General features: G+C 49.2%; 1 protein-coding gene across 3 annotated transcripts in view; it reads right to left on the bottom strand.

Moving 5' to 3' along the window:
* The window catches only part of PHTF1 (putative homeodomain transcription factor 1), a 30,560-nt gene that overhangs the window by 11,414 nt on the left and 5,604 nt on the right, over positions 1–13,542 (bottom strand). For 2 of the 3 annotated variants that reach the window (XM_075559568.1, XM_075559563.1), the window contains 8 exons: positions 12,475–12,544; positions 11,874–12,032; positions 9,083–9,239; positions 7,148–7,282; positions 6,222–6,381; positions 5,049–5,222; positions 4,848–4,937; positions 3,103–3,324 (listed from right to left, as the gene is read on the bottom strand). In XM_075559568.1, coding sequence (XP_075415683.1) covers positions 3,103–3,324; positions 4,848–4,937; positions 5,049–5,222; positions 6,222–6,381; positions 7,148–7,282; positions 9,083–9,239; positions 11,874–12,032; positions 12,475–12,544 — 1,167 coding nt within the window. The remainder of the gene's footprint in view (positions 1–3,102; positions 3,325–4,847; positions 4,938–5,048; positions 5,223–6,221; positions 6,382–7,147; positions 7,283–9,082; positions 9,240–11,873; positions 12,033–12,474; positions 12,545–13,542) is intronic. The other variant, XM_075559572.1, reaches the window with a different exon arrangement.

Genomic DNA, 13,542 nt, shown 5'->3' on the forward strand with positions numbered 1-13,542 from the left:
ACACCTGAAAGTCACCAAGCAGACCTGTAACTATTTATAGGCTTTTCTCTTTTTTGTCATTGGTTTTTGTTGTTTTGTTTTGCTCTGTCTTGTTTTTGTGCTTAATAGTCACTGCATGTCTGTCTGGATAAGATACGCAGAATGCACAATCTGGAGGAGAAGACGGTTCCGGGGGGAGGCAGGAGAGGGGGAGGCGGGAAAATGGAAGGGGGGTGTCAACCAACCCAGGGATAAGGGGATGAGTGATCTAAAATCAATGGCGAGGAGGGTGTAGGTCTTGCTTGATCAAAGGCAGTATAACTGAGAGGAGTTACTGAAGCCTGTATGAAGGCCGAACATGACAATGGGACAAGAGGAACGTAAAAGGAAATAGAGGAAAGAACTAGGAAGCAAAAGACATTTATAGAGGTCTAAATACAGGCATTTACATATGTAAATATATCTATAAATGATAGGGAAGTAGACTTATGTACATATAATTATATGTTAAATATTAAGGCAGCCAATGGACATTGGGCCTCTAGTCAAGTACTCCCGCAACGCAAGAACTCTTTGTTCTATTAAACTGGCGTTCCATGATGATCATCTTCCCAACACGATCGCTGAAGACAAAGCGGGTGCATAAAGCAAATGTGGGGAAGAAAGCTGATGGTGCCCGGCTATCAAAAGATATAGCGTCTGGGGTCTTAAAAGCTTGAAGATACACAAGTGGCCATCTAGCTCAGAAGCAACAATGCCCACAAGGAAGCACACCAGCCTGTGTGATGTTTTGAAAATGATGAAGGCAACATATGTACAAATGTGCTTGACACAATGAATGTATGTATGGATTGCATGGAGCTTATATAATTGTCAGTTTAAGGATAAAGCGTGTAGGGGTGGAATCTAGTCTGCCAATCAGGTCATGGCCAATGGGGCTTCTGGGTGATAGCCTTCCCCTAAGGATTCGGGGAATTCTGGTATTTTCCTCCTTGGAGGTGGGAGGCTCTCTACTCACACCCTGGGAGACATAGCCGCTGACAAGACACATGGACCCACTCTGATGCAGCCCTGGGTTCTGGAGAAGCCACGCAAAGACCCCTGCCAGCACTGAGATGTTTCCAATGACACTGGATCCAAAGACTTTCTACCCACTGGCCTGTGATCTTCTATATTTGGTGTCACTGCATGTGTTTCTTGAGTCTGAAGAGGCCTTTAAAGATTGGTATCGGACAAATGGACGAATATGGGATTTACGGGCTTAATCTGGACTGCACTGGGATGTTTTCTCAATGCTGAATTGTTCTTATATATAAATATTTTTCTTATGCACATGTGTGTCCATGGATTTGTTTCTCTAATCTACCCAGACTAACACAGTTTGTGACAAGAGCTGTAAGAGCCCCCAATAAGATGATTAAAAAAAAATTTTAGATTCAAATTTTGATGGTAAACTCAGAGAGTAGTATACAGCTTCTATGAGGAAAACGCAGGCCTTCCGTGTTAGTTTTGTAAAACTACATGAGCTTAAGTCAAAAATCATGGCACCAGTGCTGCAGCTCACACGTGCCCTGATTGTCAAACAAAACGTGACCGGTGGAGGGACGCAGACAAGTTCTCTCTGTAATACCAGAGGGGGGGGCTGCAACCCATTCTGGGAAAATACGTCTCATTTCAGGTCACTTAGCACCCCCTCCTCCAGGTCCCTCGAGCACCTCAAAAGCAAGGTTCAATGACAGGAAGACTTCCCAGGGGGTCTGCAGATTCAGCGGAATTTGAGGCCAAGATCACTGGCTCAGAAGACTATTTGTGATGCCAGAGGGGTGATTTTGATAAGACTTTTCTCAGTGGGGCAGGGTGAGCCAGGAGCTTAGTAGGAAGAAGTTCGGTTTTGAGCAAGCTGAGAGCTGCACCGGGGAGGACAGGCCAGGAAGGAAGGCTGAGCCATTTCGTCACAACAATGAGCACCTGCTCTTTCCTTGAGGGCAGTCAGGGCGATCCAGGGGGAGCCACGGGGAACCTGGCTCTAATAGTGCCCCTTGGGGCTTCTCTGCACTCCCTAAACTCAAGCAGTGTTAAAAAGGGCACAATTTGAGTCCCTCAAGGAAGCCGAAACTGCAAAGAGCGTGTTGGGGAAGGCCCAGGAAGCTGGAAACCCCACATCTGAAGGAGACAGCCCTAGATGGAGGGCATGTGGAGAAATCACAGCTTCCCATCGTGGCATGTTCACTTAAGAACGGCGGCCAAGACTTTCCAGCCATACCTCTCACTGACCCTCGTGCACTTGGTGATGGGGTGTCAGCTACCCCAACGGTAGCTTAGTCAGGAAGTTAAGCACACGTACACCCACTACTTGCACATCATTGCGCAAATACTGAGCCTAAGGAACACAGATTTAAGGAGAATCCTGACTGACGCGGAAGGGCTGCTGTGTGGCGCGGCTAGACTGATGATTGCCCTGGACAAACGGGAGCAGACTGACAGGAGGAAAGAACAGCGAGACAGCTCCAGGGACGTGTAAGGAGAACCATTCTGATCGACTGCCCCCCTCCCCGCACTGCTGAAGCGGAGATGACCATCAGGGGGAGCACTCAGCGTTCACCACTGCCTGCTGTCCCAGCAGGTCTTCTCAGCGTGCCTGAGACTCCCTGCCTGAGGCAAACGGGGGAAGACTTCCTACGCTGCTGAGAACGCGGAAAGGACTTCTGACGCTCATCTACCAGCCCAGGCTGCCTGGTTGTAAAGACTAAGAAACCTGAAATTAAAAGCATCTTTGACTTCTACAGTCTTGTAGGAGGAATGCTGATTCCTGGTTAGTCATTAAAATACTATGATGCTTATCCAAATAAGGTAGCCCCACCATTCAAACCTCCGCTCCTATAAAGCGAACATCGAACATCGTTCTGAGGAAAATACTAAGGTGAGGGGCGACTCTGGAGGCCTCCCCGTCCCCCACCCCCACCCTCCCTCCCCGCGTTCTAATCCCAGCATCTTCACGTTTGAGGCGTGCTCCGTTCACCGCTATTCAGGGAGCCATCACAGGATCTGCCTGACGGGGCTCCGGTACGCTCAGTGAGACAGCAAGCTGAGCGAGCACCAGGGCCGTGCCCGCCCCTCACAGACCTGCTGAAAGACGTCCTCCGTGGAGTGGCGCTTGGCCCCGGCGTGAAGCGCTTGCACGTGGGCGCCCTCGCTGTCGCTGGTGGCAGACGACCGGCACTCGGGGCCGTGCAGCAGGTCATCCCACAGCATGTCCTCCGTCTCCGAATCATGCCGCGTGCTCTCGGAGTCCCTTCGCGCCATGTTGACGTTCTGAGAGCCACCGTTCATGCCAGATCTCGAGCCCTTTGGAGAGGAAAGGGTTAGCGGTTCGCTCGTGTCTGAAAACAAGCGCACACATTGTCCAGGGCAGTGGCTAGCGAGCGTTCCTCATCAGTCACCGGGCATTGGTCTGGCCACGTCCCAGCAGTCCACTTTGCCATCCGCATGGGAAACGCAGGCTGTTTGAAAGCACCCCGTCCGTCTGAGGGGGTCCTTGGGGTTCGCTAACCCCAGCAGTGTCCTGCAAGTGCACCCAGAGGGCCTCCCTAGTTGCCTTGGCTGTGTTCCTGGCACTCCCAAAGTGTCCCGACGCTAACTGTGGGCTTCACTGTAGACCGGGTCACGCCCGGCTCAGCACCAGCATGGACAAGGATAACCACTCAGAAAAGGGGCGGACATCCAGCTCTGCTGCAGGGCCAACGCAAATACTCTGGCGCCGTTGGTAAGAGTTGGGCTGCCAACTGCAAGGTCAGAGGTTCACACTCAGCAGCGGTTCCCAAGGAGAAAGGCAAGGCTGGCAGCTCCCGGAAAGCTTCCCAGCCTCAGAACCCCGAATCAACTAGGTGGTGGGGTGGCAGGTAAGGAAATACTTTGTCACTTCTGAGTGCTGATATTCTAAATGTTACGGGATGTCGACTGGCTTCACAGTGAGCCCTATGCTTCAATCTTTCTCAAAAAGCCGCCCTCATCAGTGTCAAGCTCACGTACATAGGAATTAAGTGTCACAGGAAGAGACAAGCCAGCCAGGGTGCAGGGTCGCCCCAACGCAACACACAGCACCCCTCTAGTTCTTCAAAGCCCCCTCCCCCACTAGCGTGACCCCGTTCTACCTTACACACCGGCTAGCCAGAGCATGTGCATTTGTGCAGCTAAGAGGTCCCTTCAGAAACCAGTGGGCGTAGCAACAGCACGGGGTGGGGGGGCAGGAGAAGGGGAGAAAGGGGAAACTGATTACAATGATCGACAATTAACCACCACCACCACCCCGCCAAGGGGGACAAGTGACAGAAACGTGGGTGAAGGGAGACAGCGGTAGCTATGTGAAAATAATAGTTTATAAATTATCAAGGATTCGTGAGGGAGGGAGGGAGGGAACAAAATGAGGAGCTGACACCAAGGGCTCAAGTAGAAAGAGAGTGTTTCGGAAATGATGATGGCAACATATGCACAAATGTGCTTGACACAATGGATGCATGGATTGTTATAAGAGCTTTAAGAGCTGCCCCCCCACAAAATGATTTAAAAAAAGAAACTCCCTATTGTGAATGCGTAACGGCCTCCATCAGAGACCGCAATCTCTTTCTGAGCACCATCCAAGCTGCCGCTGCTTAGGGTGAAAGGGTGTCCGTGAGAGAGCGGTTGCTCTCCCCCTGCTGGGGGGGGGGGGGCGTTAGGCAGAGGAGCTCCTGGAGACGGCAGGGAAAAGCAAGGGCTCGGGCAAATGTAACCACCACTTCTGAGCGACCAATTTTTGAAAAAGGACTGGCTACAGTTACTGTGTTGAAAACTACTTCCGTGAACCTTGATCTCTCAAAAGGGTACTTTACCTGGCTGAAGGCTGCTGATTCAAATTCTGAGTCAGCCACGCTATCTGAATCCCGCACCAGACGGCACCACCTTGCAGTGGTTTTCTTTGCCTGCCAAAAGTAAACCCACAACCACAGGAGAACATGTTATGCGCGCTGTGTTACTCGTCCAATGATTCGGGATGCAACCCCAGAGCTTTCAGAGACTCCGAGGGACATCACCTGCGAGCCGAGGCGCCGGGACAGGATTGACTTTCTGTTCTTCACTTCACAGCCATTGTCGCTCGAGGCGCCTTCCACGCTCCTCCGCAGCAAGGTCATCTGCGTCAGGGCGTCGCCGTCTTCCTCGCTCGACAGATCGTCCGAGATGCCGTTGTTCACGCAGCGCAGCGCCTCCTACGAGAGCACAGCGGCACCTTCACGCTCATGGCCAGCAGCGCAGACAAGCAAGGGGCCTGGCAGCCCGCCGCGCGGCGTCGATGTGGAGGCGGGCAGTGTGCCTCCATTAACCTGTGCGGCTGCGGGGCCTCACAGCTCCATGCCTGGCAGCAGAACCTCGGGCAGGTCACCAGCTGAAAAGTATCACCCATCATGGCCACCCGCCTCCCCGGGGACGGGCAGTAAGACCTTAGTCAGGCAAAGCATGTGGGACCGTGCCCGCCTTCAAGATCCATCTGCAAGTTCTGCAATTCTCAAGTGCCACGGCCTAAAACTGAAAGCTATTCTCCGAGGTAGAGTGCTAGGCCTCCCTTCCCAGGCGCCTCTGGGTAGACTCAAGCCTCCAACTTCCCGCCGGCAGCCGGGCGTTACCCAGAAGCCAAGCCATCGCACCCCCAGGCACTCCCGTCAGAGCTCTCCTCCTGGTTCCGGACGAGGGACACTCTGGGCTCCTGCTGGTTCCCTCCACCGTGAAGGTGGGTCAGTAGCAGACTCGCTAACAGGCTGGAGCCCCAGAAAGGCGTCCCCGTGGCACGACGGCTAAACACTTGGCTATTAACACAAAAGGTGGACCCTCGGCCCCGCGAGGCAGCTTCCCACACGAGGGCAGGCTAGCAAATGCTATGGGGCAGCTCTGCTGGGGCCTGGAGGGCCACTGGGAGCCACAATCAATGGGACCGCACAGTAAGTCCTGATAATTATAAAAACTTTCCTTTACCGTTTACAGTTTTATGTCCTGAAGCTTGTGACATCACATTTATTCCATAAGTCAAGCTCTGCAAACCTCAGCGGGGGCTTCGGGATGTTTGTGGGGGGAAATCAAATCTTTCGATTCTGGTTTCCCACAAGCCATGGAAGCCTCACGAGTCGGGAGCAGTCTCAGGCTCGGAGGGTCTCCCCTCCCCACGGAGGACAGACAGGACTCTCATGCTGCGCTCACACGCATGTCCATCTTACCCTGCGAGACTTGTCTCCGTCCGAGAATTTTGCTCGCTCCCTTGCTTGCCACATCCTAACGTCTGGCTGGCATTCTCGCTTCTTAATGATGGGATGCAGACAACTGACGTCACTCTCAGTTTCAGTCCCTCTGTTAGTTAGTAGTTTTACTTTCTTCCTCCTGTTTTTAAAAGGGAGGGAAATCACTAACCAGTTTCCTAGAAACTGCCTCTTTCACGAAATCCCTTTCTTCTGAGGAGCCCGATGTATTATTCTGGAAGCTGGGAAAATCCAGCAATCACATTTGTCAGGGAATGGAAAGATCAAATGCAGTGAGCCCTATTCTCCAAAGACTCATGCCAGCTCACCGGAAGCCTTCCCTTTTCAACGGAGAAGATCCACTCCCAGGAAATCAGCTCACCAACTCCGCCACTGCAGCTCTCAGACACTATGCAGAATCCCACCTCCTGGTCCCGATCACCCACTTCACAGAATGCACATGCTACCCCGCTGAGTGCCCTGACGGCCCATTCCTGCTGGACCTTGCACAACCAGGGACCACGGATAGTGTGTCTCATCTGTCCCCCTTTCTGGGCTGCAGTCTGTCAGCAAGAGGGGGGCATCCCATTTCTAAAGAGGTGTCAGCTCGAAACCATCTTTAAAAATTCTTCTTTCTCTCAAAATGTTGGCCAGGAAGTTTTCAGTTTCTACCCTGCAGAGTTTGCATTCTGGGCAATCCTGCAGCCTAAAAGCCACTCGTCTTTTACGGGGGGAACTGGAGTTACAGAAAACATGGCAGTGGAGATATTTTGCATACACAGATTTCTCTAGATTCCTTCAAACTCATACCACAATGGTAATGGGCTCTTGCCTTGTGTACGCCTACGGCCAAGTTACATCACAATGTCTGCCCTCATGCCGAGACGCCATCATGGAAGACTTCTTACCTGTCGCCAAAGAGAGTCCCCCAGAACCCACCAATAAAGGGTATAGACCCCAAAGACTCGACTCCTCGGACTTTTTCAGAGGAGCTGTTCCCATTTTCTCGGTTCCCATCACCATTCGCTGTTTTCCGTAATTTCCTGAAAAACAAAACAACAACTTCAGATTACTCAAGACCTTTTCTTTCTATTGCTGCCTCCACATCCTCGGAGCTCACGACCCAAACCTACGTGCAGCGCACAGACTACAGAAGGACGTCTCTAGCTGAAAGAGAAAAGAAGTTACACGGCACAGGAAGCAGCTGGGAACACGGCGCATCAGAGTAAACCACTAAGCACATATAAAATGGTCCACTGACAAACATGACAGGCTGACTGACTCCTGGGCTAGCATGTTTCCTTCAGTCGTGAAAGGCTGAGATCAGCTACTCAGAAACATGACTGGAAAGAAACTGTCACATGGACGAACCAGTTTTTTCACACACACGAGCAAATGAGGCAACTTCTTAAAAGAAGAACATTTTAAAAAGAAAACTACCCTTTTCTGGGAGGCAATGAGTCCCAGCAGATTCCTGGACCACAGAAGTCTGAGTGTCCACAGCCCTGGGATGAAGAAAACTAGCCAGTGCCCGCCATCACGACCACCTGCCCAGAAAGAGAGCATGGTAGAGGGTCTGGGAAGAGAGGGGAGAGCCATGGAACAAAACTCAAAGCCATGGAAGAGACCAAGCTTACTGGTTGGACAGAGCCTGGTGGACTCCTCAAGACGATGCCTCAGTCACCTCCAGGCCCAGAACTGAACTCAGCATCGGGGGCTCCATTTTCAGCCTAACAACAACAGGCCCATAACTAACGGGAACAGGAACACAGTGGAAGGACACGCCTTAAAGTAATCCACCATTTAAGATCAAAGGGCAACCTCTGTCCATAAAGTTCAGAAGGCGGAGAAAAGGAGGCATGGAGACAGGAAACACAGGAAGGAAGGACGGTATGTGACGGTCTCCTGAGGGGACCGAGGAATGAGATGAACCAGCAGGTGCATACATTGTGGGACGTAAACTGATCCTCCGCTCCCGTAGCCTTCGCCAAGCTCAAGGGAAACAGTTACAGGGGAAAGAAATATGCCCTTTGGGCACATGCCATCACAGGCCCTCTAAGAACCGGTGCGGCTATAAAATACATTCTTCACCCACCCATGAGACACAGCGCAGCAGGGTTTCCTTAGAGCATGTCAATTAGATTTAACGTCATTTACAGGAACTCTTTTTGAGAAAAAAAAGTTTGTAAGATAACATTCAAAAACAAAGCCAAGTATGTTGAACTTCACTAAATGCCACAGGAAAGTGGCACTCAGTGACTGATCTGGTGCACAAAACTGGGGGTACTCAGAGGAAAGACAGTTGAGCTTTTGGCAAAAACCACGCCTAAGACACCTTGCAGCAGCTCCAGACTCACACCCACCACAGAGCCACGAGAAGCCTGACCTGACCGCAGCGTGTAACAGAAGCCCAGGGGATCTCTATGAAACATGTTGGATCCTGAAAGACCCCTTCTTGCACAGATTTGACAAGGGTGACACTGGCAGAGCACTAAGAGGACGTGCTAAGCCCTGTGGACACAGGGACTGTCCGCCCAGTTCTGAAGCTCAAAGAACTCCTGCTCAGAAGCGTTCTGTGAGATAAGGAATAATCTGACATGGGCGTTTCCGCTTAAATAACTGTACTGAATGGCAGAATCCCACCTGGAAACACGTTAAAAGTTCTGAGGTTGTTTCTCACCATCAGGGAAAGAAGCTAAAAATCAATATCCACCTTTTAAACCACAAAAATAGATAATGGGAAGTATACACAAAAGGTTCTGATTCGTTTTCCCGAATATTCTTAAAATCTCTATCAAGAGCTTCCAGAAAATAGCAAGAACAAGTGTAACATCCCCTCTCACCTCCTTCTCCGGCTCCCGTTGCTGCCCGCAGGCTTGGTGGTCTGGGTCGACACGATCTGACAGTGGACAGTCCCCATGAGCAGCATAAGGCACAGGGGTCCAAGGACTTCACTGACATTCACTAGAGGCATCATGACATAGAGCACAACTGCAAGAACTGAAAAGGAGAAGGTTTAAAATGTCACACACTAGAGCTCATTAAAGCGGGTCTACTAACGACACACATTATGTCGACAAGCCTCTGTCACCTTAAAAAGTCCCTAGGGGGAGTGAGAAGTCGATGCCCTAGAGCTGAAGACCCCGGTGCAAGTGGCAGTTTGGCAATGGAGACATGCCAAAAGGCTTTCCAGCAAAGAGCAACCGCACGCTGGAGCAGACATGGGCTTTGAGGTGGGGGGGGGGGGTCCTGCTCCAGGAAGTCAGCACAAGTGGGATCTGAACCCACAAAGCTAAGACTCCGAGTCCTCCCTGCTACTCTTGTTATATGACCTCACTGTACACACACGAATATGAAATGATTAATGAGACCAGCGATGAAAGAAAGTATTGACACTAGCAAAACTGTTCCATAAAAGTGTACAAATATCTCGGAGTTTACAGATGGTTCTTTCAGACCTGCACATCAAGACAGTTCTTGTATGACATAAACGGAACTATTCTGCTGCGGGTCGGTCGCTGGGAGTCAGAAACGGTCAATAGCAGTGGGTCGGTATTTCAAATGTATCTTATGCCTGATGTCGCCCTCCCGCTCAAAAGCGTCCAAAGAGCAAACTACAGGCCTTGCTCACTCATGAATGTGGCTGTACGTTTATCACTAAAATGCATGTGCCAAGGAGACAGTGGTTTTTGTCTGCCTTGATCACTGCAGACCTCTAACCGGGACATCATAATTAGCCCCCAGTATTTATTCAATGAATGTGCGATCAGACTGAATTTGACAGCACAGCTAACGAGCAATTCATTAAGACCACAGAGGGTTCATAAACCACATTGGGCTGCTGTGAGTCAGCACCGACGTGATGACCGTGAACTTGGGTTTGGGTCTACACAGGCTTCAAGCTGAACACGCCAGGATAGAACATCTGCCTCCGAGCTGAAGAAAGCACCTGGCACAGTATGTACCTGTTGACTATACTAAATGAATCTAATAACCTACTATAATGTAATATTTATCACATCTACACAAATAATCTCAGTTAATGGTGAAATGGCATTTCATGATAATCCATATTTGTTCCTGATTTGCAATTACACATAAATGCTGGTCTCCTGAAAACACTAGAATAGAGAAATATTTCCTTATTAGTAAGCAGGAACTAAATAAGGATGACACCTCTTAATGTTATCACTTAACACGATTCTGAAAATGCGGCCTAATTCAATAAACACAAAATAAATGACTCAAGAGATATGTGATTACTACTTTTTCCCAACAATGCAGTTGCATAATTTAAAAATCTAATAGAGATCATCAAAACCTCGTCGAATGAGTTTAATAAAAGGCATGAATTAGCCAGCTCAAATCTGAGAAACAGTCTCACACCTGCTGACAAAGAACAGCTGAGTGTAACAAGTTACTAAGATCTAAACACACTGCACACGCACCTCCGTGGAGCCCACTCTGAGTCAAGGTGACCCGAGAGGACAGAGTAGGAAGCAGACTGCAACAGCTTTCCCTGGGAGCGCACTGGCCGGTCGGAGCCGGGGCCTTTCTGACCACAGTGCCACCCAAGCTCCTCTAGCTTGTGAAGAGGCCTGCTGGCTCAGCCGGGCGGGACTACTGAGAAAGTATCCAACCACCCCTCTACGAGAGCCACACCTTACAGCTGCTCCCGAAGAGATGAACAAATGGCAAGGAGGTGGAAAGCCTTGGCCTTAAGTGAACAAGGGAGAAGTAAAAGATGACATCCGAGAGGGAAACCGGACACAGAGCAGGCAGGGCACTGCAATGTAAGGGCAACTGAGTGGCCTTAAAGGAGCTGAAGCAAAGGGATGGCATAAAATGGCTCCTGTTTTCAGAAGATCTCTCTAATCGCTATGAAGAGAGTGGTCGGAAAGAGTGGGTTAAGTCATCTTGTCCCAGCGGTCTAGGCAGAGATTCTGTCAGCATGGACTATGATGGTGACTGAGAGGCTGAGACACACTTTACAGGGAGAATGGGACAAATGTGGGGACTAAGCAGAAGCGAGGACTGACCGGAGCAGATGACTCATTGTTCCTTTTAAAACTGGGTCCTGGATTAAAGATTAACAAGAGGGGGCAGGCCCAACGAGGAACAAGTTTGTGCACAAAAGAGTTCCATTTGGAGCATGATTAAGTTCCAGTATCCAGTAAATCTCCACAGGGGATGGTCAGCCAGAAGTTAAGATTGGAAGTCTGAAGTTTAGCAGTGAGCTCTGGCCTAAAGACATGAATTTGGGAATCACCAGTTGTCAGTGGTATTTCAGGCAAGGGAATTGGATGAGATTACCCAGGGAAGAGTAGAGAACCCAAGACCCAACCTTGAGGCAAGGTGACCTTCAGAGGTCAGAGAGAAAATATTGAGGCTGTGTGGGAGGCAGATAATGGACAGGTGCAAACAGGTTCCAGCTGGGAGGGGGAGTCGAGTGTGTGGAACCGCTACACTGCTAGACGCTCTCCCAACAAGTAACTCGAGGATGGACCCCGAATAATGGGATGTGCTCTTGCATTTCCTAGCATGGTACCCCTGCGAAGGAGAGCAGAAACCTGACAGCAACACCGCCTTCATTAACCAAGGGCAACGGCAGCTGCCGCCAACTCCTCCAGTTACCTTGCATGAGGTAAAGCAGCAACAGCCAAATGAAGATTCTCTGAGAGGTGACCTGGATCCACCAACTGCTGAACAGCGGGAAAAACACAACTCGAACCAGCCCCTTCCGGGTCAGAGATGTCCATGGAATCTCGGGTTTGGCTTTGGCAAATGTTGAGCCTTTGAAGACACAAGAAAAAGAAAACGTCAAACACTGATGTGCACAATACTTGCCACGCCACATCCATGTAGAGGAGCAAGCGCAAGTCAGAACACAGCCCGTCCAGTTGAAGAGGAATTGTTCAGGCTTGTGTTAAATGCAGTAGCTGCTTTCCTCAGTCACTGTGCAGAAGCTCAAACTGAGTCGGGCCGGCTTGAATAGTATGCAACAGGTTCTCACTCCCACAGCGCAGGTCTCCAGGTGTGTCTGTCACCTTTATGAAGACCAGATGACAAAGGGGGAAAATACTAAAGCCTCAATGAATAATGAGGACCGTGAAATGACAAAGAAAGAATGTCACTTCCATTAAATTAAAGGGCATCATCATCTAAGGACTGCCAATATATATATTTAAATCTGTAGTTTTATAAAGTTATGAGATAATAGACTAAAGAAACTCACCTCTGATTAAGTCGACATCAATCAAGTCTGGCTTTATGTGACCCATCTTTTTCGGTTTATTTTTGAAGCCCTAGAATACAAGACAAAAACATAAACCCACACTAGGGCTGGGGAGCCTGTCTAACTGAAAAAGAGAAGCATATTCTCTTTCAAATAAACGACCCACGTCATCAAGTAGATTCCAATCCAGAGCAACCTGTCACTCTTCACAGGAGCAACTCGCCTCCTGTCTCCCACAGAGCAGCTGGTGAGTTTGAACCACTGACATTAAGGGGTACAGTTCAATGCTGTTTCCCTTTCACCTGGGATATTTTAATGCAGATGCTCACCATTGGAAGACACCGTGCCTTGCCTGCAGCCTGACACCTGGTAGCAAACACTGGACCACCACTGTTTACTTGTTAATGAAGGCTACCCCAATCTGGCCTTATTAGTGTTTTCTTTCTCTAGATTCTTCACCTATTAACCTAATTGACTCTAAAGTAAGGTGACCAGACAGCACAGTCCTGACTTGTCCCGTGTCCTGGCGTTTTAAGTCCTGGTATTTGGAAAGAAAAAGCTAGGGATTGGCGGAGAGCGGGAAGGGAATAAACGGTTTTCAGCCGCCATGTGGCTGTTTGGCCAGGTTGTGAGTTTTATATTATTTTTGTTAATTTTATAATGTTAAACTTTAATAATAGCAAATAACTGTTGAGAGCTGATTATCGAAAACTGCTTATCATAGTTCGCATTGTTGACCAGTTATTAGAATTTGACCACAATTATTTGGACTTAATGAACAATGGCATTTTTGGGCACTGGCAACGACGAAAACATTTTGTAAATGTCTCTAAGACGATACACTTCGTACTGTGTGCCAGTGCTAGTTAAACAAGTGATGTCAACAAATCAGCTATTCAAATCATTTAGGTAAGTAATTTATTTATTTCATAAATTTTCTAAATTTTAGCAGACAGTACTCATTTATATTTTATAGTGGCGGCAAAGTCTAGAACCGGCCTTGAAAGTAACACTTAACGACATGGCAAATTCAGAGAAAAAAATAATACAAGTTAGTATTGTTATTAT

This window comes from Tenrec ecaudatus, chromosome 1, assembly GCF_050624435.1.
Source record: "Tenrec ecaudatus isolate mTenEca1 chromosome 1, mTenEca1.hap1, whole genome shotgun sequence".
Classification (NCBI taxonomy): Eukaryota; Metazoa; Chordata; class Mammalia; order Afrosoricida; family Tenrecidae; genus Tenrec; species Tenrec ecaudatus.